At 35.3% G+C, this 25655-nt stretch overlaps 2 protein-coding genes and 1 long non-coding RNA gene across 3 annotated transcripts in view; 2 read left to right on the top strand and 1 right to left on the bottom strand.

Annotated features, from left to right (window-relative positions):
* Positions 1-2103, top strand: part of ppp2r5ea (protein phosphatase 2, regulatory subunit B', epsilon isoform a) — a 38530-nt gene extending 36427 nt beyond the window's left edge. The window contains 2 exon segments of the mRNA NM_194415.2: positions 308-409; positions 489-2103. Of these exon segments, the coding sequence (NP_919396.1) occupies positions 308-409; positions 489-591 (205 nt within the window). The 3' untranslated portion in view covers positions 592-2103.
* Positions 2104-5966: 3863 nt separating this feature from the next.
* LOC141379555 (uncharacterized) lies at positions 5967-25366 on the top strand. Its single transcript, XR_015518354.1, has 3 exons — positions 5967-6255; positions 6642-6808; positions 24719-25366. It is a non-coding gene; the product is annotated as an uncharacterized LOC141379555 (long non-coding RNA).
* Positions 13228-25655, bottom strand: part of rhoj (ras homolog family member J) — a 33435-nt gene continuing 21007 nt past the window's right edge. Inside the window, exons 3-5 of the mRNA NM_001044801.2 lie at positions 17054-17218; positions 16155-16250; positions 13228-13374 (exon numbers count right to left, since the gene is read on the bottom strand). Of these exons, the coding sequence (NP_001038266.1) occupies positions 13228-13374; positions 16155-16250; positions 17054-17218 (408 nt within the window). The remainder of the gene's footprint in view (positions 13375-16154; positions 16251-17053; positions 17219-25655) is intronic.

Raw genomic sequence — 25655 nt, 5'->3', positions numbered from 1 at the left:
GTATGCCGTTTCTTTTTTGCATAAACTGTTGTTACACTGAAAGACAATTGAAATTTTATTCTCCCATATATTATTTATTTGAAACCAACAATTTACCAGCATTTAATGATGTTTTGTAAATAGTCAAATATACATTTAATTTGAGTTTGACATCAAAACACATCCTATTCCACAAATTATTAGAAGTAATCGCGATTGATAGCTTTAATTATCAGAGTAACTCTTTAATCAATAGCGAGAATGATTTTGTTTCTTGTGTGCTGATGTTGCACGTTAGACAATCCTGTCTGCTTTTCTCCACCATCAGGGCGATCTCAGCTTTGATCTACAATGTGCTCAAAGCATTCATGGAGATGAACAGCGCCTTGTTTGACGAACTTGCAGCCAGTTACAAATCAGACAGGCAAAGGTAAGTAACGCACAGAGTATGATAGTGTTTTAAACCGTTCACAAAGCAGCTAATAAACCTTTTTTTCATCTTCCCTCAGGGAAAGGAAGAAGGACAAGGAGCGTGAGGACCTGTGGAGGAAGCTGGAGGATCTGGAGCTCAGACGGGGCATCCAAAACAGCGACGGCGTCATTCCCACTTAACACAGACCTCGGCTCCGCCCCTCTGTGTGGCCACCAACCAATCCCTTTCTACTCTGCCACAGGGACCCACCCCCCTCTCTTTGCTTCTCATGCTGCGTACTTTACCGCACACTCCCTTGTTCATTTCCTCCCTTTCAACAGCACTGTAAATAACCCTCTCCCTCTTTCCTGTATCATACTACTACTCTGAAAGAAAGAAGAAAAAAAAGCTAATTTGAAGAGAGACTTAATGTGCACTCCTCATTGTAAAAAAATCTGGTAAAATGATAATCAACTATGGTCAAAGGATATATTTTAAAAACCCTTTCGGTTCAGCGTCTTCATGTCGATGTTGTTCTCCAAGGAAGTGCCCTGGGACTTTGGGGTCTGTGCTCACCCTGCGATTTAAAGATGTCTTATATTCGAGGATCCTGTCGTTGCCGCCAATTTTTCAGTTCTTTATGAAGAGAGACTTTAACATCTAGACTCCCCTGACTCTGGGGAAACAAACCAGAAACCCATGATGTGAATATGAGGAAAACAGGAGATAACGAACATCTATCATCTTCTCTGTCGTGTGCTTTGTTTCCTTTTTTTTTTTTTTTTACAGGATGATCAGCCCAGTCTTTCACTGTACAGTATGGACTGGTTCTTGTAAGCATCCAGGATGGGTCGCATTAAGCTACTGTGGGTCAATAAAGAGGACAAACCTCTCCGAGGACCTTTATTTTTTTAAACATGTGAACCAGGTAAATATACTGATCTGGTCATAGTTTCATGCTGTCTGCTGTGGAGACTCTTGGGAATTCCAGTGTGGAAATTCTGTAGTCACCAAGAGTAGCAAGGACTCATGGAAATTCAGCGGCGCACAGTGTTTTCAGAGCTCATCCAGTGTTTTTAAAATCGTTAAGTGATACATATATATTTTTCGTAAAGAATATTCTGGACTGCTTCTCACAGGCCACCCAGATTTCCACCACTCTGCTCTGTTTAAGTTTCGAATTCACAAAGGTTGGACGTGGTCTACATAACAGAGCTGAGCAAGACAAGGTTTTTCTTTTTCTTTCATGGAGTGTTTGAAATGAAATCCTGCTTCTGTTGGGGTTTATAGGGCCTGTGTAGGTAAACGCTGATCCGGGAGGTTAGAATCTTTCTTCTGAAATAAATACCAGCCGCCAAGGCAGGCTAGAACTTAAAAAGCACTTCGAGTTAGGGTTCATTAGTTGTTCTGGTGGGACTTCAGCCCCTCCCTTTTCTTCTTTATTTTTATTTGAAGTCCCAACAATCGTGGTTGTGGATTTTACATGTGAGGAGGATGTATTTTATTATATTTTATTTTATTATTTTGGCTTAATCACGTGTCTCTCTTTCTCTCTTCCTTGTTTTAACTCTCCCAAGCTCATTGTGTGTTTTATGATGGCCCAAGTTTGATATGTAAAAACAAAAAATCAAAAGAAAGGGTTTGATGAATAGAATAAATCTAATTATTTTAAAAAAGAAAGAGATATTAAATAAACCTGTTTTTGTGATAAATGGCTTACTTGCATTATTTTTTTTATTGTAAATATACATATGGAACAAAAGGTTTCAAAAAAGCACTTTTACCATGCTGGTCTAAACAACCCATAATGCATAGCGCTTTCCTTATATGACCTCTTTATTTATAACACACTAACAAAAATAGAAATCCTGAAGGCAAAGATAGCAGGAGAAATAATGTGCTGTTTCATTCCAGTAGGTGGCATTAGGCTCATACCAACCACTCAGAGATAATAGTTCACTTCAACAGAGCAGAGAAATAAAAAGGACTGTTGCTGTTCTTAATCTTATCAAGCTAGTGATTTGTAATGAGATTCCATAAGATTGGCATCAGGTATTCAGATTTACAAATTATATTACAAATAACATGGAATAATTGAGGATTTCCTGGTATATTTAATAATTAGTTCAATAAATAAATGTAGAAAAAACAAAACTGTCAAATGAGATATAATGCACTGCCTTAAGTTATTATTTTTCTTCTATGAATGAAATATTAAACTTTTTTTTCTGTGTCATGGATTTTGTGAATGTATGGGCTGGCCAGCTTACACCATTTCAGAGGATTTTTCTGATTCTTGAAGCAGTGTTTGTTAAAAGTGTTAATGCACAGTAGAGATCAAGAGAACAACCAAAAATAACTACATTTTGAGGTCACTGCTTAGTCCTTCATGCAGTTTCTTCACTGGAGTAAAATTGCATTTTTAAAAGCATATTTAATGAGAGATTTATTTTGAAATACAATATAAAAATTGAAAGATATATTTACAAAAACAGTGGTCAAAAATGAGAAAACACTTTCAGATCATTTCAGTTTTTGGTGTTAATCTGCCTTCAGGTGGGAAATTCATTCTTTTACAAATCAGATTGATCTGGTAGCCTCACTTTACCATTATCACCTTTGTGAGCCACTCTAAAGACTGAAACCCTCAGAGCAGATTGATCAGATTAAGGCAAAACGGACCCTTTCAGCTTGGTCATTGCATATGAGTTTCATAATATTGCATATGCCACTAACTAGATAATGTACAAAAGTGCAGGATATTAAAGAGAATCACAATTGGCAATCAGTTCAACAATGCAAAAAAGAATTGCTCAGCATTTCAGTACTTAACATGGCATTGATCTCTGTGCTGTCCCAATGTCCTCTGCATTCATCACTCAACCATTTTCATGCAGGATAATGAGTATGACCCTAACAAAACTGATAAAACTGTTCCTTATGCTGAAAACATTAAATTAATGAAATGTTCCAGAGTACTGACCTAAACCAAAAGATTGAAAATCTCTGGAAAATCCTTACCTACAAAGTTATAGCTAAGAGACACTACTAGAGAAGTTTCAATTTGATTAATCCTTCTTTCTCTATTCTATGTAGATCAGGGGTCTGTTCTTCCTATACGTGAATTACTCAGTTAGCTGAATTTCGGTTATTGGTGATTTGCAACGGTTCTGGTAGCTCAAACCTGCTCAGGAGCTGGCTCATTTCATATAAACAGGATTAGATCGGGTCAGTTCAAGCAAAGGTTATACTGAAAGTATGTACTGAATGCCGATATCTTCTTACAGTAGTAACCTATAGGTTATATACACTTGGGAAAATAGTCAAATAGGTTAAGAAATGTATATGCACATTTATAATTTAGAATAATTAGTAATATTAAATAATCAATATTTATGCTTGTATGCATATATGGGGTGGTTCTCCCCAAGGGGATCCAAGAGAACATTTAATAATATGGACTTTTTAGATATGTACGCATACTATTTTAAGGTACCGACCCAGCCTTACAATTTGTGTATGATAATAAAAAGTGCACAATATTCGACTGTTTTTTTTGTTTGTTTGTTTATTTTAAAAAAGGAATAATAATTTATGCAGAAATGCATATCTTTCGATCGCTAATATACTGGTGATTTAATGCTTTGCAGAAGTTGCAGACACCTTTACCAATATCAAAATGCTTTTTTGATGCAAAATTAATTTAAATTCACAGATTAAGAAACTTTAATAGGCCTAGGCTGCTAAAATAAAGGATATCCACTCTAAAATGTAAAACTAAAATCACTAAATACTCTTGACACATGAGAGTGTAAAGCCTGCATCTCAAAACAAGCGTGGAAAGTTATTGCATATAGTATTCAACAAACCGTTTACTGCAAATTTTCTGTAATTTGCTCACATGAATAATTGAATATTAATCAGATGATGTCATTACACTGCTGTACCGTCAGCCAATCGTTGCATTGCTGATTACGATTTTGATGATTGATACATCTGTCATTCACAACAAACGCAGCGATCTCAGATCAGTTCATCCTGTCATTTTAATCTGATTCACGAACTTGTTTGAAGAACCAAATTAGCCAGAGATCAGTTAATTTCAGTTAAAATCATCTTTGATCATTTAATCGAGGTTAGAAGAGCGAACCCCAGGACTGAGATTAGCAGCTTACGATTGAGTTAATCAAAATATCTTTACTTTGCAACAATTGTCTCAAACTCAATTCCTGGAGGGCCACAACTCTGCATAGTTTAGCTTCAACTAACTCCAACTCACACCTGCTTAATAGTCTCTAGTAGTCTTGAACACATTGAGTAGTTCAGATCAGCTATGTTTGATTAGGGTTAAAGCAAAACTGTGCAGAGCTTCAGCCCTCCAGAATTGTGTGAGACTTGAGGGTTGGAATGACATGAGGGTAAGTAATTAATAACAGAATTTTCATTTTTGGTAGTGATGTGCGGATCGATGCTAAAATATCGATATCTCCGACACCAGCTTTGCATGGTATAGAATCGATTATCTTATCAAAATATTGATATTTCAGTAATTTGGAGCAAATGTGTTGTTTATTGGAAATAGAAATACAGGGTAAAGTAACCAATTACTCTATCTGAATAATGCCAACTTTGTCTGAACTACTTGTTCTTCTACCTGCCAAGTGGAATATGGCAATGTACAACTGCAGAGCACTCTAGCTAGCCACTCAGTTCGCTGGGTGCTGGCTTGACAGTGGCAGATGTTGTTCAGTCATGCTGTCATTGGATGTGGTTGACCGCAAGCGAAGTATGTGTGGAGCTACTTCACTTCCATAAACTCAACGATGCTGTTTGTGACACCTGTAACAAAACAGTGAGGTACTGTTGTAGGCTAATACCACAAACCCAATCAAACATCTACAAATAAATCACAAGACAGAATATGACAACGAAATGACTAGGTGTTCAAAAGAGGATGAAAGGAGAGGCAGGTGCTGCTAAGTCGAGACAGACATCGCTTTCAGAGTGCAGCAGGCAGGCACTAGAGGGAGAAAATGTGGTGATGTGGCTGTATTTTGGGGGCTTGGGTTTTTGTGACAATGATAAAGCAACGGAAAAAGGTTAAAAATCTTTAAAGGGACCGAATTAACATGTCACTAAACCAAAAGGTGTGAATGTTTATTGTTTTATGTTAAGATGTTCAGGCTGGCGTTTTAAGATATACAGTACATGCTGAGATGCTGTCAATATGTAAGTTGGCTCTTTTTTGTATGATAATTCTTCATTAGTAAACGAGAAAAGCCTGTAATACTCATTCAGTATAAAGGGACACTTTTAAGTACACTATCCTACTTGTTACTTTAATTTCCCAAACAGTAATTTTGGGCAAATTATCGGTATCGCCAATATTTTCCTTCATTTTACTTGGTATCGGTCGGATAGGTAGGAAACTAGTGGTATCGCACATCACAAATTTTTGGTTGAACTGTCCCTTTTAAGTAATTCCAAGGAAGGAAGCTCCGCCTTCTAGTAGCGAAATGAGCCAATTATCGATCGCTATAGACTGATTATCCGGGGACTCCAGTCATGGAGTGTTGTCGTGTTCTTAACGACAGTTTTGATGGCTCGAGTTGAATGAGATAACGTTATGTTTGGCTACTACAGTTTATCAATACGCTGAAAGAGTTCAGGTACAACCACAGACTGGTTACAACCGTCAAACAAAACCTGAAAAGGTCTTGAAATAGGCTACAACATCTGAACAAGGGTATACATTAATTTTTAACGGCCTGTCGTCAACCAATACTTCATGTTTCCTTCGCACCACTTCCTTCACCCGTGCTCTGACAGGACTTTGGAGCACTTTAACACTTCAAATCAAAGCTGTGAGTACTTCCATTAATAAATGATTCCAAACAACATTTGAACATTTGATCAAAAGCTTTAATCACTCGGTGTATATTTACAACATTAGTTTTGGCAAAGAAAGCTGTCATGTTTAATCATACAGAAACCAATACATGAAATTTAAAGGGAAAATAAAACATTACAAATATTAAATAGACGTTTACAGCTGAGTTCAAGTTATAGCTCTTTCAACCAGTGACTGAAATCTGGTCTTTTCATTAGCATTAAGGTATATAAACGATTGCATAGCACAATGCAAGGCACAGTGTCATAAGTGCACTTAACATAAGTAAATAAACAAACTCTATGCTACATTTAAAGGCAAGTGAATGGAGGCTCATTCTTATTCCTTTCTGTGGAGCAGGCTTGATTTCTCAGCCCGACAAAAAAGATCACTTGCACCTTGTAGGTTCTCGAAAGAAGTCCCTGAGGTCAAACAAAAGAACGACTGATGTGAAGACCACAAGAAATCAGTACCAGTTCTGGTGTCCAACAACACGGTCATCTGAAGACTACAACACAAGGCTTTTGGTGAGTTAAATCAGAATACGGAGACTTGAACTGCAGGGTTTCAGTTCAGTGCTTTGGCAGATGCACACACAAGGGCTACACAAAAAAAATTGTCCATAACAGTTGACACACGCGTGTGTGTGTTTAAAAAAAAATTAAAAAACAAAGTAGAGAGATGTGCTCATTTTGAAAAGGCCACATAGTTAAGGCAAGATTGTTGAGAGTGATCAGTGGTGGTGTTTGCAGCATGACTGCACTACATGCCTGCAGAAAAAAACAAGTCTAAGGAACAAAGCCATTTGTGTTTGAGCTGATCTTTAAAGAGGAAAATGAGGGGGAGGCTTCGGCCAGAGGAAAAACAGAAGAGTTAGACAGCATATAAAGCCCAGTCCTTAGTAAACACACTAGTACTTCGGCTCAAAAAGGGACTAGTTGGGTGATGTGTGTCTTTTTTACAGTGTTTGATCATATAGAGGGCTGTGTGTGTCACTTAAAAATCAAATATGTATGTTTATACCCACATGAAAAAGTACTATAGTAATCTACAGGAAATACTGTAGTGTGTTTGAACTATATTATAGTATTCTGTTGTGGTGATTCTGTAGTTGCTACGCTAACATGACACCTATATAGGCAAATCACCCCGATACTGTTGTTTTTCTACAGCAATATTGTATATTATACTTCAATACACCACAGATTACTGTAGTAAAAACTAAAGTATACTACAGTATTTATCGGTATGTAATTTTACTATTAACATTTAATTCATCTTTATTTATATAGCGCTTTTGCAATGTTCATTTTCAATGCAGCTTTATACTACAATATATATTTATACTACAAAAAAATGCTGTGTATCCTATATTATGCACAATATAAAACACTTTAGTATAGTTCAAAAACCCTAGTATTTACAAAAAAATGCTATAGTATTTTTTCCTATACTATTATGTACCGTAGTATTTATTTCTTGTGGGAATGACAGTAAGCAAACTTATATTTTTATTGTACACACAAGCTGAGATTCTGGCTTTTAATAAGTCTTTAAAACTTTTAACGTTTTCTTCTTTTTAAAAGCTTACTTTTTTTTATTGCATTAAAATGGGTAAAACAATTTGTATAGATATGTTTTCATAGATTCCAGACATGTGGCAGTAAAATCAATTTTTCCAAAAGTGCACAGTGTTTGGATGTAAGAATAAATGTGGATATTTAAATTCATATAAAACTGTTCACTGGTGTTGACAATATATATTGACTCAATATAGAGAATGGGAATCTACGTGATGGCTGCCATGTGGTATGAGCACACACTAAGATCGTTTTACAGTAATACTTTTTGAAAAACATCTTACAAACACTAAAAATAGACTCAATTTGAACATCTTTAGGAAGAAAACACTTTTTGTTTGTCTGAGAAGCTGTAAATATTAATTTAATTATTTTCTGTTACCAAGACTAAAATGGAACTAGAAGCTGTGCACGGATGCAGAAGTGGATCATATAAAGCACAGGTGTCAAACTCAGTGCCTCGAGGGCCGCAGCTCTGCACAGTTCAGTTCCAACCCTAATTAAACACACCTGATAAAACTAATTGAGTCCTTCAGGCTTGTTTGAAACCTACAGGTAAGTGTGTTAAAGCAGGGTTGCAACTAAACCATGCAAGCTGCGGCCCTCCAGGAACCAAGTTTGATACCCCTGATATCAAGGAACGAGCATATCCATAAATGACGATATTTATAAGCTGCTGCAAGAAAACATTTCCGCGTGTGAATAGGGCTGTGTGATTAGTCGAAGTAATCGAAGTTGACATTCACAACCTATAATCGATCTAATGTTTCCAGGTAAAAAATTTTCAATTAGTTTCCATGTGTGGAGTCACATGACCCCACTCTGTTTATTCTTCTGATGTGCACCGTTTAAAAAAATTAACTACACATTGTAACGATGCATAGCGTAAGCTCTGTGTTTGGTTGGTTTGGTATCGTTGATGAGTGTTGGCGGGGCCGAGAGAGATAGGCGAGTGCTTAGAAGTGTCGAGTCTCTTGTAGGAGCTCCATATGGAGACTTTTGTTTTGTGTTTATCTTATGATTAAAGTTGTTTTGAAAAAACAAACACCCAAGTTTAAAATATCATTTACAGGATTATAAGTGTTATTTTATTTAGAAAAGATACTGCTTATTTTTTACTTTTAATACGAAAAATATTGAAAATAATTTATTTTTTCCAAAAGTACAAGTTAATTATTTAAACTTTTTTATTTAAAAAAATAAATAAATAGTGACTGTTGTTTTAGTCAGTGTTTTAATTTCAGCTGGTCAACTTTGTAATAATTATTATTATAATTACGTTATTAAAAATTTAGGATAGTAGATATTGTGTGTGCTTTCTTCAATTATTTTAAAGTCAAATAATGCACCCTTCATTCAAAAATCTCTCACCTGTAATATGTGAACATATTTACTGTACAAAATCTGTCAGTGAACTACGAGGGCAAAGAATAAAATAAATAAAATTATCATTGATTAATCGTATCGAGTTAAAATGGTCAATTAATCGAGATTTTGATTTTAGGCCAAATCGCCCAACCTTACGTGTGAATTTCTTTATTCGTAATGTGAGCACTAAACAGTTTTTTAAAAATCTGTGTATATATGATATGAGAAACCTCCAGAGATCAATGGGATTCAGAATTCTTTAAGCTGTGATGACACATTCCCATTCTCTAATCCATTTTAAAAAAATGTAATATTGTGTTCGCTAAAGTTGGACTTTTGTCTATTTGTTATTGCAGCAACGTCATCTGATAAAGATATAATTTTTTGTGTTCAAGTTGCAGATGCACAATCATTTGCACATTTGAGTGTTTATAGCCTATCTTTGACCATTCCAATATGATGGACGGCTTTACATGTTAAAGCCCATAGTAACTGCTGAATGAGGCATGAATGAGGTTAGATTTACAATGATTTCTCAACATTTTACCTATAATATATGTGTGTTTATTTCTTCATTTCTAAATGAATTTATTTATATTTACTTTACTGGGCTTTGAATTATTTGGTGATTAATTATTTTCATTTTATTTTTAAGTGCCACTTACAGTCCCTCACACTTTTATTCCTCCATCGGCTCATTTTTTTATTAGAGGAAAATGAGAGCATTCATTGTGTAGGCAGTGTCATTTGTGAAGATAAAATACAGGCCCCGTCTTAAATGGAAATGCGTATGAAAAATATAATAATTACAGCACCATTATATGGCATCATTGTTCTACACCTACATATAAAGATCAAGGCCTGACAGCTTGCAGAAACACGACTAAGTAACTTCAGGCCATCTCGATTTGGAAAAACCCATTCAAATACAAGTAATCCATGGGCTAATGTTGTCACAAAATACATTTCCCTTTATCCTGAAACTGACAGACATCAGTAATCACATAGCATGCTTGATTGTCCTTAATTTTAGCCAATAAGTTCTTTAGCGTACATGTCTTTGGATGTGTAGACGTTATCAGTGCTATTTGCAGTTGCTAATTTTGAATGGCCCGATGATTTGTGGTAAAGATGCACTTCTGACTCTCTCTTTCCACCTGCTCTATCTCTATTGATGAGCTGGCTATCCTCCAGAGAATTTCCCTTATTAACTAGCTGGAACTGCTGAAGCATTGACTCCAGAAAGAGCGCAGTATTGATTCGAGGCGATTGAGAGAAAGCCAGCTTCTACAGAGGAATGGATTTTCATCTTTTTTTCATAAGCCTTGAGAAACCATACGATATGGTGGTGGCCAAATTATTAGAACACTAGCATTTACACCAGATTTTATTTCAGTTATTCCTTTATTTGCTCTATTGTCTTAGTTGGAAGTGTCAGTTTACATTTCCAAACAGTTTTTGCTATTTAATTGAATTTGTTTTTTTTTTGCACAAGAATTTTTGAGCAGTTCATACTCCACACAGAGAATCATTGTGGCCCATTCTTTGCTATCTTTTAGGGAGGGATTGTTAAATTTCCTCTGGTGACTATGAGAGCTTGGTCTTTTAGTGCTGTGGCCTCCATATTGTGAAAATCTCTTCCCCATGACATCCGTCAAGCACAAAAACAATTGGAAGTTTTGTCTTGTTTCTAGTCAAATATCAAAAAAAAAAACTTTTTCAAAAGAAGTACAAATTATCTAAAAAAAAAAAAAAGTCAAAATTAAGTAAGTTTTCTCTTAAAGCAGGTTATTTTGTTTGTTTGAAGGAAAAATATTGGATTGTGACTTTTTTTTTCCTGAAAATATTATTTATTTATTTATTTATTTATTTTTTGTTTAGAAAATGCATCTTGACTAAATAGATATTTCGACTAGAAACAAGACTCCTTCCAAATGAGGAAATAATTTTTTGCAGTGAATGCTCCCTTGTCTCCTTTTTCCTCTGGGTATTACTTCTTAGTTCTCAGACTGTATCCTCAGTAGTAGTACAATATCTTCCTATGGATGTTTATGTTATTATGTTATGCTGTTCTGTATCTGATGTTTATGAATGTACCTTGTAATGTGACCTTATCTAGACTATATTCAGGTTGATTCAAAATTATTACCACAAATTTTAAAAATGTGGACTCTGCAAAGAAAAAAAGAGAGAGCTAAGTGCTTTCTGTCGTTGATTTAAGGAAGCTCTAAAGTTTTGAAAAAGGATTAATTACCCAAGCTTTCATCTTGTTTTTTTTTTGATTAAATAAAGATTTTCAAAGTTGTGGTATTTTTTTTTAATCACTCTGTATATATTCAAAAACATAAAAGCAGCATTAACTAAGAGACCACTGGTCTAACTCTCTTGAAATCGGCATGCAGTGCAAGTCTAAAGTGGCACCACACAGAAATGTTGCACTCCATGTAAGCGACTGTATATTGCAGAAAATTTCACACATCATTCTTTAGCAAAAACTTAAAACTAGCTCATATCACGGCTCAAAAGCATACCTGCCAACACTCCCGTTTTTCCCGTATTTCAGACCCATCTCCTGTTTTGTTCTGTCTCCTGGAAAACTCCTGAATTCCCTAACCCGCTCCCCAGTCTTTAGTTCTCGTAAACGCCCGCCCCATGCTCCTCAGTTATTCTTCAGTTCGCGCTGCACATCAACCCACCCCCCCAACCCCCAGATTTTCAGAGACAAATGTTGGCAGGTATGTTCAAAAGAATCATGAAAAGATTTAACAACTTCAAAGAGTAGGTCACACTGTACAACTGTAATAAAAGTAGAACTTTTTTACTTTGCCTTATGGTATTATTTTAAACACTTTGAACTAGTTACGAATATACTAGTTACAGATTTACTTTAAATTCTACATTTAAAAAAAAAACTCATTCAACTAAACTGCTTGGACCCTGATAATTGTTTCTTGCATGTATTTATTATTATTATTATTATTATTATTATTATTATTATTATTACTACTATTATTATTATCATTATTATTAAGAAGAAACAAAACAGACTCAGTCCAGAAAAACGTAAGAAAGATCTTCAAAACACTTCAAGATACCTGCCTGCAAAGAGAAAATGCAGCAGAAAAGTTAGAACGCTGTCTAAAATAACATTACAATTTTATATTTTTTCTTTATTGGTTAACTTCTAACTAAACTATATCAACAGTTGCTGTAGCCACCCTTTGCGTTTAACTTGCGCAGTTTTTTAGGTAGCTTTGCAGGAAGGTTTCTTAAAGCATCTTGGACAAGTTAACACAATTCTTCTGGATTGAGTCTGTCTCAGTTTTTTTCATGATGATGGCGAGATCAGATCTCTGTGTGAAGCACTGGCTGCTCAAACACTTGAATGTTTGATTCGTAATGTGCTCTTCATTTAGACAAATTTAACTGTGATTTTGTCAATATTAAGATTTTTTTCTAAATCCTCAGATTTTAGATTCTCATATAGTTGTATCTTGGCCAAATATTATTCTATCATAAGTATACATAAATGAAAAGCTTATTTATTCAGGTTTCAGGTGATGTATAAATATTAATTTCAAAAATATATCCATGTATGACCTTTTGTGGTCCAGAGTTGCATCAAGAAGTACTAATAATTTTGGCCACCACTGTAGATCTCCGATTAAAAAAAAAAATAGCAGTGGCCCAAAGCTGAATCTAAAATGTTTGTCTGACTGGAGATTGGCAAAGTCGTGCCACGTCAGTTCTAGTAACCGCAGTCCAGACGGAGACTTCTTTGGCTCGAGTAGCAGATCCTGCAAGGCAATGCGGAGAGAAATTAAGGCACTTGTTTTGGACAGTGTAGCTCTCCCCGAGTCACACAAGCCCGGGGCAAAAGCGCTCATTGTCCTGAGGGACAACAGGCGGATGGAGAAAGGAAGGATGTACAGCAGACCGGAGGCGGTTTAGGGTCTTTCGGAGGAGTGTGGATGTTCACAGCTGGAGATGCTTTATCCTCACACGAGAGCACAACAGCACCTGCAGGCCGCACAACCCCGTTTCTGTTTCTTAGGGCTAAAGATTGTCAGGATGGCCTCGTCAAACACTGTCTTCAGTCCTTTCTGAGTCAGCGCCGAACACTCCAGATAGCACTGGGCTCCAATCTGTGGACGGCAATATTCAATAATGTACATTCAGCTGTAGGTTTGAGGGGATGGACTCAAATACATCATTTACATCAGTTTTGTGCGTTCGGTAATATGACATTTAGAAAGTATTAGGAGCTATTTCACTGTTGGTTAATGTGTGTGTGAGGGCTATAAACGGGCCTGCTGGGACTAATAGCCTCTGACTGTGAGCTCTGAGGCCATAATCAATCTGTGTAATCTGGTCTTTATTGTTATTTCACATAGAAGAAAGACTGACGTGTTGACTGCTGCATGCTTCTGTATATTTCTGATCACAGGGCTACTTTAAATAGCTCTGTCAATGTTTTTAGCTGCAAAAAAATGCACATTTAAGACTATTGCTCATGTAATATTATATATTCATTTATTTCATAGGATCATTTCTGTTAATTATGAAGTCAATTGTGTAATTGGCAGTGTTTTTATGAGTGCTTTATACACTAATTATGAATAGAAATGTCAACAGAGTTACAACCTACCACTTATTATAGCTTCTTATTTATAAGTAGCACATTTAATTTTTTATTTATTTTTTGTCTACAATAAAAACAGTAACCTCTTAACACCATTTATGCTACATTTAAACTGCATTCAACAATATATACACATACAAAGATGGACTTTGTTCATACTGATTTCATTTACTTGTTTATATCCATACATTTCTTTTTTTACTTTTAGCACTGTTTTTAGTTTCATATCCTGTTAAGCTTGAAATTATTCATACCTCTGGTAAATTTTCAATCAAAGTTGCTTAAAGAAATATTTTTTCCACAATGATGCCTCTTGTACATCGTCTTATTAACTTTTGGAAGAAAAGCCTGTGTCAAATCTGGTTAAAAAAACTTGCTGGTTGAATAAAAGTAACTTTTTAAAGTTAGAATTTGCCAGGGATATGAAATATTTTTGGGCTTGACTGTTTATAATTTTAAATTGTTTTTGTGATGTGAATATGAACACATTTCTATTAATGAACCATTTACTATGAGTTTTGCCTCTGTAAACTCCTAATTTGCTGTTTATTAATAGCTATTAATGTAATGGTTATGCATGGTTTCTGGTACATTTATTCTTCCATGGCGGGGCGCCACGCCAAAATTGATCCCGCCACGGCAACATTACAGCTTTCCATTCAAAACATTCAGTCTTGTTTTTTAAAAGCGGGTGATAACCGCACCAAAAAGTTTAAAAAAATAAGTGAATTATAACAGCGCAAACTTTTCTGTAACCGCAGTAGTGCTGTGCGTCATTTGTTTAACCCTTTAAGGTTACATGGTGACTGACTTGACCAGGCCCGGATTGGCTAATCGGGAGGACCGGAAGAATTCCCGGTGGGCCGGTCTGTTTTTTGGCCGCTAGGGCCGGTGTCCCTAGCTGCTTGCACTCTCAGCAGTCACACTCTTTTCATTTATTCATGTATTTGACCATAGCCTCACTCTTTTTATTCATTATTTTGTCGCAGCTCCGCTCTTTTTATTTATTTTCTCGCAGACCGTGAGCAAAATGCAGCCCGGAGGGTAATGATTACGTAATAGTAAATCATCATTCGACCCCAAACAGCACCTTAGTGAATATATGAATTTAAATAATTAATATTAATGAATAATACACCTGCTCAATGAAAATCAGATGATTCACTACGTAATAAGTCTGATATAATTTGATCAGAAATCTTGAAGGGAGAGAAAAAGATCGAGGTGAGTCACAGTCCAATTTATATTTTTCTTCCCAACACAACAGCGCTATTGTGGTCCAGTAGTCAGTGCGTTGTCTTACTACGCCGCCGACCCGTGTTTGAATCTCACCTGAATATGCATTCATATGTTATTTTCATTTTTATTGTTAAGACATATAATACTGTTAGGGTTGTTAAACATTTGAAGTTCTAAAGCAGCTGTTTCCTTGAAAAAGACGCTGTAGTGTCATTAAAAACTGAATTGGAAATTACCTTATTTTAATATAGTCAGTCGTGAACTGAGGTGGGACGGTCTAAGGCTTGAAACTCCAGGGCTGAAAAGTAGTCCCACTGCAGGCTTGTACTTGACTGACTGACTGACTGACTGACTGACAGGTGTGTGATGCATGAGGCCAGCAAACACGATGTATAGCCATTTCACTTTACTTCAGGACGCATTAATACGGCTCTGTAGGTCTATTGGAGACATTCATAAATATTCCTAGCAAATCTAATAAATGTTGGAGACATACTTGTTACATAAACGCACTAAATCACAATCAGGTTAGGGATATAGAATAAGATCATGCAGAATATGTACTTTAAGTACTAACAAACAGCCAATATTTTAATAATATGCAGGTAATACGCCACAAGTTAATAGATAGAATTGTTAATTAAACTAAAGTGGTGGTCAAACTACTTAAGTGAATAGCCTGTTTCTTTTTGTTTAAAATGCTTTTTTTTGAGTGATTAACCCTTTAAATATAATTTTTGTTTACTAAACTTTTTAGTACTACAGGATCAACTAAAGGCAGCTCACTAGGATCAACTAAAGGCAGCTCAAACATTTAGTTAAAATATTTTTGTGTGTGTTTCACTGAAGGAAGAAATTCATACAGTCTTGTAACAACATGAAGTTGAGATCTGACTTTTTCCCCCTGGCCTAACTAATCACTTCTGTGTTTTTTTCCACACTGTTATGATGGTGGAATGATACTGTTTTATGAAAACTGAATAAATCAACAACAAATAAAAGATGACTAAACTAAACCAAAGCAAATATATGAAGATGCAGCACCTCTCTTGCTAGTTTAAGGCCTTGCTCATAGGTCAGTGGTTTCTCCTTCATCTGCAGCAGACGGGCCAGTGTCTTTGGGTCATCTCGCAAGTCAATCTAAAAGAAATAAAGCAGAAGTTTAAAAAAACACACTGCACACTATTGCTGGGTTTAGTCAAAGAATTTACATAACGCCAGATTGCATTTCTCTACAGGGACCTTTACCTCATTTCATCTTCTTAAATATCTTGATTGTATTTCATTTGTTCTAACAGTGATAACAGTTATAATGATAATCTTAGTTTTTTTTTTCTCGTCACCCCAACTTTATTTTTCTAGTTCTCTTAACGATTTTTGTTAGTGCAACTTATTTTTTCTAATTAGTGAATATCTTTTTTTTTCTTCTAGTTAACTTATTTTTTAGTTTCCAAAGCATAGTTTGCAACTTAGTTGTTTTATTTAGTGGAAATTAATTTTGTAGGTACAACTTAATTTTTGTAGTTCTCAGAATTTATTTTTTTGTCTACTTACGGCAAGTCCTTACCATTCGTTCCTCTTAACTAATCCATTGACTAATCCAACTATTTAAAATGTCAAGAAAAGTCACTTTTTCAAACTTTTCTACATCAAAGGTTGTCGGGAGGAAAGATTAAGCTCCTATAATGCAATTCTAAAGCATAAATAAAATAAAAACAAGAATCACCAAATTAACTGTTAATTTAGAGATACTTTTACAGTGTACACAATACACACAAATAATGTAAATAAGTTTTTATTTTGGATGTGATTAATCACAAATAATTATTTGACATTACTAATGGAAAAATAATCATTATTATGATTTGTCATGATAATAATAATAATAATAATAATAATAATAACAATAACCATAAGATAATATCAGAATATGGTGTTTTAACCTGTGTCCCGATAAGGATATAGGGCACATGAGGCATGCAGGATCTGAGCTCAGGAACCCACTCCTCCTGCACATTATGATAGGAAGCTGGATTCACAACAGAGAAGCAGATGAGAAAAACGTCTGTGTTTGGGTAGGACAGCGGTCGCAGCTGGTTGTAATCTTCCTAGAACACATGACAAAAATAAAACGGATGATAATTAAAAAAGAAAACTATATGCACAATCAACTCTAATGATCAATTCTGAAATCGATGATGTTCTTTCTGATAAAAAGGCTTTTCCCAAACAACTTTTGAATGAACGTTTAGATAAAAAACAATTAAGTTTTCTATATTGAAATAAAATAGCTTGAAATGAAAAACAAATCAAGACCTACAACTACTTCCCATGATCCTATGATTTCATCTTTGCTGTTTTTTTTTTTTGTCTTGTGTGTTTGTTATATTGAGAGGAAAACGAGCATCACATATTGACATTCATCTAAACATTACTCTCAGCATGGAAGCTGTCAGAGTGTTTGTTATTTTTCAAATCATAGAATGAAAAAGAAGAGTTTTATATTATGTGTGCAGGAGAGCAAGCAAAAAAATATGTTGCTGGCTTCACTAATAACAATGGCTACTAAATAGGTATATTAACAGACATGTGTCCAGAAGATCACTGAACTAAAACACTGCTTGACTGACCATTTAAACGAATAGTTCACCCCAAAATAAAATGACCGCAAAATTTATTCACCCAAAAGCAATGATTCCCAACCTTTTTATCACTGCAGACCATTCAAAGCTTGACAATTTTACTGCGGCCCGGGTTAGAGTGTATGTAGATTACTATGAGACCAATCATCCGTTTTCTCAGAGGATGACAAGCTGACAAAACATTGCTGCAGCTCTAATGCAAGTTTTATTTATGAAGAAAATTAAAAAGCACTGCAGTGTTTGTCTGAAATGATTAGTCTACCAAAATGTGTATATTCCATTCAAAATATGACACTGATTGGACCGTTCTTATCACGCGACTCGCAGTGCGTTCGCGGTATTCTGAAGATGTTTTAAACTGAGTGGGCCTGGTGTGTCACTCCCAATAGGTGCGCACAAGCCACGCACCTCCATTGGAAATAACAAACTTGTGTGTGGAAAAGATGCAATATGTGAATGGCCACTATCATTTGTGATCTTCAGCAGTTGATCTTTTTTTAACACAAGACATGTTGGATTCACCTAATTGTTGACAAATGGGTTGCGGATCCATTCCTTGGCAGTTCACAGTTCCTTCACTGGGCCTTTTCCCCTTTCCAAAGGAACTTTCTAAAGACGTCTGTTTCTTACTCACTTTGCTAGATTGTGGGTTAACTATTTGGCAGTCAAGTGACCGAGATGTAACCGAAAGAATACGGTCATTTTTCAAAATAAAAACATTTTCAAAATAAAAGATCGTTCAGACTAATAAAATAAATAAAATTGAAATAATTAATGATTTCTTGTGGCACGGTACCAACTGATCCACAGACCGGTAACAGTCCGCGACCTGGGGGTTGGGGACCACTGCCCTAAAGCCACTCTCAGTGTATATGAATTACTTCTTTCAGATAAACACCGTCAGAATAGCTTTACAGTCTATACTGGCTCTTCCATGCTTTAAAATGTTGTTGGTAAAGCGGCTGAATAACAGCATGTCCAATTTGACTCCACTCATGACAACGACATAGACTATGTTTACATGGACATCAGTAATCACATTATTTGCCTTAATCTGAATGAGACAATAATATAATTAAGGTGTTTACATGAGTTGCTTTTTGAATGTTTCATGATTACGTTTTACATGTTATAGCACAAAATTCAATTAACGTCATCACGCGATCCACATTTCCATTGAAGTTTCATGTAATTTTGGGTCTTTAATTTTTAATTTGTCAATTTAAACTGCAGTTTGGAACTTTCACTTTCATTCAGGAACATTTCATGGATGCTAGCCGTGACAAACGCGAGTATGAATTACTGGAAGAGTGGTGTTTTAATGGAATTTGATACCGCACATCATATGGAGAAAAAAAAAAAAAAAAACTTTCACATTTTGTGATGCAGATGTCTGCGGTGCTTCATGGACTCTGTAGATGCAGAGAATAGTGTCAAACAGTAGTGTGTGTATAGAATGTCCTGTCACAAAATGCAGCGAAAATCCAACACGATGGTAATTGGTAATAGTTTGATTAAGGTGTTTACATGTCTGTACTGCACTTCAATAATGCCACTAATATCGGCATACACCACATCGTCACCTTGGAATAATAAGGTTCTATCTGTCTTCTGAATGATTTTGAGATATTAAGATTCAAAGATTTTGCATTCCATATAGCAAACAGTATGGGCCCTATCATACACCCGGCGCAAGGTGCGATGCAATTGTTGTTTGCTAGTTTCAGCTCGGCGCAAGAATCATTTTGACGTGTTGAACCACACTGTTTAAATAGCAAATGCATTTGCACTCATATGTGTGCCCAAAAGCATTCTGGTTTAAAAAAGGAGGTATTTTAAGGCGCATTGCAAGGGCGTTGTTATTTTGAGGAACTAAAATACACTGTTCAATAGACCAGCTAAGTGGAAGAGTAAATTTCAGCGCAGATCGCGTCAGTTGTGCGCCTCACTTAAACAATGCTTAATACACACATGATGTACAGCAATACGCAAATATCTTTACAGATGGAAAAAGAATTAAAGGATTAAAATATTACAAAAATTATTATTTTCTACATAAATATAAAAACCACCGCCTCCATGCCTTCTTCATCTTGAGGGGCTTTTTTAGTTTATTCATGAAAATTTGCTTTTGTATAATGTTATTATTACTAGCAGTTTTATTTATTATATGCATATTTATATTTGTTTTATTAAAAACAAGCTTAGATTTGCCCACCTGTCAGGTTTTAGACCATATGGGGCACAGCATGTGTATTTGGATATTTTTTGACCACACTTTGTTATTATTGTTCATTTATTTGTTTGCTGGAAATTAGAACTGAATTTAGAAATAGTTTTGAAACAAATATTTGCACTTAATAAACAAAATTATGTATAGGCTAATGGATGTCTATGTGTACAACACGTTTCCTTATCGACGAGAGTGAAAGTGAAAGTAAAACATGAGGGGGCTCATCTCTCATTCTCGAGCTGTAGATGCTCCGTTGAACTGTTTTCTCTCTAGTGAAGCGTTCAGTTTTTTCACTTACAAAGTCTGCCATGTAAATAGCAAATGCGCTATGGCGCGACAACTGATTCTTAAAAGGAATGGGAGATGAGACTCTAGTTTATTGTCAAAACACCTATAACTCATCAAGAGAATAAGCTCAACCCTTTTAGACCATGTGCCAAGGCGCAAAGTGGATTTTTCAATCCTTAAAATAGCAAAAGTGGATTCGGACAAGCCCTTAATGCTTTTGCGCCCTGTGCTTTGGACTTAGCGCCTCGATCGTCAAAATAGAGCCCTATGTGTGTAACATTTGTTTTTTAAATAATAGTTTTAAGTCTTAAAATGTAAACAACTTATTAAAAAAAACATCCCATAATGTAAATAAGTTGTCATTTGATAAGAATATGTCAATAACAAAATTTTGACAAAAATGTCAGATAGAACCTTATAATTCTAAGGTGACTACATGTCTTAATCTGATTTCTGTTTAGTTTGATTATTACCTTAATAAGAATAAATAAATTTTTAAAAATTGCTGTTAACATGGTAGACTCTTAATTAGAGTATTGTCTTAATCGCATTATAATCAGATTATTGGTGTCTATGTAAACATACTCGATGATGATGTACTGCGATTCAAACAACTATGGCTCAAGCTCTTCTCTTCTCAGTGCCATCCTCAAACATTTTTTCGTTTTCCACTTTCAATTATTTACTGGCTTTAGTTCAGGGCCGGCCCAAGCCTTCAGGAGGCCCTAAGCAGGATTTTATTTGGGGCCCCTTTGGTGCAAACAATATGACAAATTATCTTCAATCCTTGATAATTCGCACACTATAAATTTAAAACACACATTATCAATTTTATTCGCTGTAGCTGTGTTGCTTACATCATAAATGTCATATATGTTTTAAGACAATTCTAAATATTATTCTGCAGAAACAACTTCCTATTGATCCAACTTTTTATATGACTACTTGCCACAAATCTAAATAATTAGACACAAAACATTAATATGGGCTGGCAGAAACAAAAGCAGCTGGAAGTAGCCAATAACATACTGATTTTTATTATTATTCAGGCACAAGACGCTGCCAAACAGTCAAACATAGTGACAATAAAGATACATTTTTTAAAATAGGATATAAATGTTAATACTGAAAAAAATTCATATTGTATTTTGTAGTTCAGATAACTTAAAACATCTATTTAAATTAAAATCAAACTAAATCAGGAAGCATTTTCTAGACATACTCGCATATCAATCAAATTAATAAATATGTACAAACATTTTTCAGTTTTCAGAAATAATTCTAAATTAAGTGAATTTTTTTTGTAAAACAAATTAATCTGCCAATGAGATAAGTAAAATAATCTTATTTAAAACCTAAAACACTATTTTTTTTATTTACCCTAATTGGCAGATTATTGAGCTTTTTTAATGAAAAATTCACATAATTTTGACTAAAAATCTGTTTAGAAAATGTTTATTGGTTTAAGAATTTTTAGATATTTGGACTAAAAATCACACAAAAACTGTAAGAAAGAAAATAATTTTTGCAGTGTATTTGCCAACTGTCAATTGTATAAATCAGAAGCTTATTTTTTTTTAATCGCCAAGTTCATAAAAAAGCATTTTGCTACTGTTCCGGGCACTGCTGCTTCAATCACGATATTAATGATTCTGAGATATATTGATAGATCACAAGAAAACCAGCCACAATATATCACAGTTTTGGTAAATGAAGGGGGAAAATGCATCAAAAATCTATGATGAATTTCTTTTATAAACAAGCATTTATAGAATTGCAACAATTTAAAACAAGTGCACATCTGTCAAACAAGCTTAAAAATGCTGATGTGCAGAGAGGAGTTCATGACTGAAGAGAGCACATCTCTATCACAGCAGCAGAATCTCAATTTAGTGGAATGTACATTTAAGAAAAAAACTGCCAAAATAGTATTTTATTGCTTTCTAATTTTCTGTAAGCTTAAAACACTTATTACAACTTGACCAACTAATTTCATGTAAACATGGAAACATTTTATGCTTAGCCCTGGTTTATTTTTAATAAAAAAATATGTATCCCCTCTATTTTTTCGCGATATAGCGAAGTAAAAACACGTCTGTAAGAAAGAAACTAGTGGCAAATTCGGGGGAGCTGGATGTCTGAAACACACAAATACATTGGCCCAGCTTGGACAGAAGAAAGTGTCTGTATGCCTGAGATATTGACCATTGCAATGGCTCATCTCTCAGACTCAGTGGTTTACATGACGCTGGTGTATGTCTAATGAACCGCTATTACGGAAAGCGCCACCTGGTGGCGGCTGGGTGTATTGTAGTTAAAGCGGTTATCTGCTGCAGTCGGTGTTAAATTATTAATTAAATCAGATCTTTTGTAAATTTAGGTAAATATCTTGGCGCCTGAGTATGTATCGCGGTCAGAAATAACACTATAAGTGGGCATATATTTTGTCCCACCACTAATCCACAACTTAACAAACTAAAACGAAAGTCAGACAATAATTTCAAGCATTCTTGGGGGCCCCCTGGTGGCCACGGGGCCCTAAGCAGCCGCTTAGTTCGCTTATGCCTTGGGCCGGTTCTGCTTTAGTTACTCTCCTTCATCTACTCTCACCAGAGCTTTAGTTAAGAAATTGCCTTGCCTTATATATGCCATATGCTCGTACAGCAGCCGCCAGAAGTCATTGAGTTTAGAATTTAAAAATTAGAAGTATTTAGGTAAAAAAACTCATTGATCAGCTTCATAAGACAAAGACATGCATTAAAGCCCCTGGAGGCATATGGGTTTGTTTGACGACGGATTTTTGTGCTTTCAGAAGCTTTAAAACAACGTTCACAACTCGTCACCATGGATAAAATGTAAATCTACTTTGTGTCCATCTGAAAGAAGAAAATAATAAACACAGATGATTGCTTGAGGGTGTTTAGGATACGATATATGCCATTTTTGGATAAACTATTTCTTTAAAAGAGCAGATTTAAAACAAGAATTTGATTTCTAAATGTAATGTTTGGGCTTAAATGTAACCTCATTTATATACATGACTTAATTTTCTCACAACTCTTATGAAATGTAAATGAACATGAATATTTTACTCAGGGCCTTTAAAATATCAATGGCAAACGACAGCTCAGCACCAGCACCAGCATCTTGTAAAAGTCGGTTCTTCTTGAGTGCCATTGATCTCGTAGTCAGCGATCAATGAAAGAGAAGGGCCAGACATCACACAGACGCTCCTCTCTATCACTGAACTGCTTATAGAAGCAGATGTACTCATTTATACAACTTTCATTTATACGGCAATGGGCAGCACACTACATTAGTCAGTCTGTTCGATTCTGAAACAGAGCAAATATTCGTCATTACAGCTCACACTGTGCTTGCTACAGCTATAAATCTTAAAATATATACATAATTATATTAAGCTGATCAGCAATACTCGCACTTTAGCTTCCTTTAGGGCAAAATAGTTCTTGAAACAAAGTTGAGATGGTGATTTTATGCGTTGTTGGTATCTATCTATACAGTAAACAATAGCACTTCACACCAGTCTAGTGCAGTTTTTGAGACATCTACATTGTAAAATATGCATATAGTGCAGTTCTTGCGGTAAACATGGCATATTTTTGCATATATAGGAATTGTTTATTTGCTCATTATTTATTTAGATTTATGCACTGTTATAAACTACATCTTATTTAATGCCAACCCACTCTGCAAAGTCAGCGAAGTCCTTATTAGAGAATATTTCTCGAAAGAATAAGATAATTTTGTATAAGATAATTATTCTTCCAAATAACACTGATGTTGATACTGTAAAAAACCAAACAGTATACCTTGAAAATGATATTTGCTCACTGTTCATATAAACAAATATGTAAAAAAAATGCTTCAATTTTAATATTTAACTGGCGAGGGTATCATTTTTTAGCAGTTTAGGGCTTATGTTTAAATATTTTAAATGCTGAAAAGAGGTACAATACAAAAATGATATTCTTATTTTTTTTCATTATACACTACCTAACAAAAGTCTTGTCCCTATCCAAGTTTTAGAAACAACAAATAATAACTTGACTTCTAGTCAATCATTTGGTATCAGAAGTGTCTGATATGAAAAGCAATGGCCTCTAGATCACGCTTATTTTACCAAAATAATGTACAGTATAGAATATCATGGTGCTGTGGAAAAGAATAATATTGTGTATGACTCCCATGAGCTTGGAGGACTGCATCCATACATCTCAATGCAATGACTCAAATAAGTTATTTATAACGTCATCTGGAACAGCAAAGAAAACGTTCTTGCAGGACTCCCAGAGTTCATCAGCATTATTTGGATTCATCTTCAATGCCTCCTCCTTCATTTTACCACAGACATGTCCAATAATGTTCATATCTGGTGACTGGCCTGGCCAATCCAGAAGCACCTTGACCTTCTTTGCTTTCAGGAACTTTGATGTGATGCTGAAGTATGAGGAGCGCTATCCTGCTGAAGAATTTGCCCTCTCCTGTGGTTTTTGATGTAATGGGCAGCACGAATGTCTTGATACCTCAGGCTGTTGCTGATGTTGCCATCCACTCTGCAGATCTCTCGAACGTCCCATACTGAATGTACACCCAAACCATGATTTTTCCTTCACCAAACTTGACTGAATTCTGTGAGAATCTTGGGTCCATGTGGGTTCCAATAGGCCTTTGGCAGTATTTGTGAGAATTGGGCTGCCGTTTAACCGATGATTTATCAGAAAAATCTACCTTCTGACACTTTTCCAAATGAAGTCATTATTTGTTACTCTCAACAAATTAATTGCTGTTCATCGTTTAACAGCACTAGTTTAGATGCAGTATGTTTCTGTATATTAAAGTTGCCATATACTGCATTGGTTTAATATTTGGTTAAATATTTGCTTAAAATAACTAAGGAAGGAAAATGATCACTATTGTATCACTAGAAAACTTTGGCTTATCAAGCCTGAAGTGTGCATATTATCGATGTCAGAGCTTTTTTTTTAAAGATTTCAGTGCTGTGTATGAGTCAGATTGTTCGTCAGGTCCGGATAAATAACCTAAAGTAGGTTACATATGCAAATACGGAGGACAAGGCCCGTGAGTCTCATTACAGTTGGTTTTGTTCTATGATTGGCCCATTGCTCACTGGGGTTTTTCACCTGTGGAATTTACATAAAACAAGGAAACGGTGGTGTCTGAGGCTCACAGTATTCCCATTTTTGCGATGCTTTTAGACGCACAAGAAAAGTAAACAGCTGGGCTTTAATTCAGATGAATCTCTTCAGGCTGCATCTGACTAGTCATGAGAGTTTTCTCTTTGAAGAATCACTGCAATAAGCCTAAATCAAAGTCATTATTGTGGGCTGACAGTGACAA

The sequence above is a fragment of the Danio rerio genome, chromosome 20 (assembly GCF_052040795.2).
Source record: "Danio rerio strain M-AB ecotype USA chromosome 20, GRCz13ab, whole genome shotgun sequence".
Taxonomy (NCBI): Eukaryota; Metazoa; Chordata; class Actinopteri; order Cypriniformes; family Danionidae; genus Danio; species Danio rerio.
The sequence above is the reverse complement of the archived record's forward strand: the minus strand, read 5'-3'. Positions and strand labels throughout refer to the sequence as shown.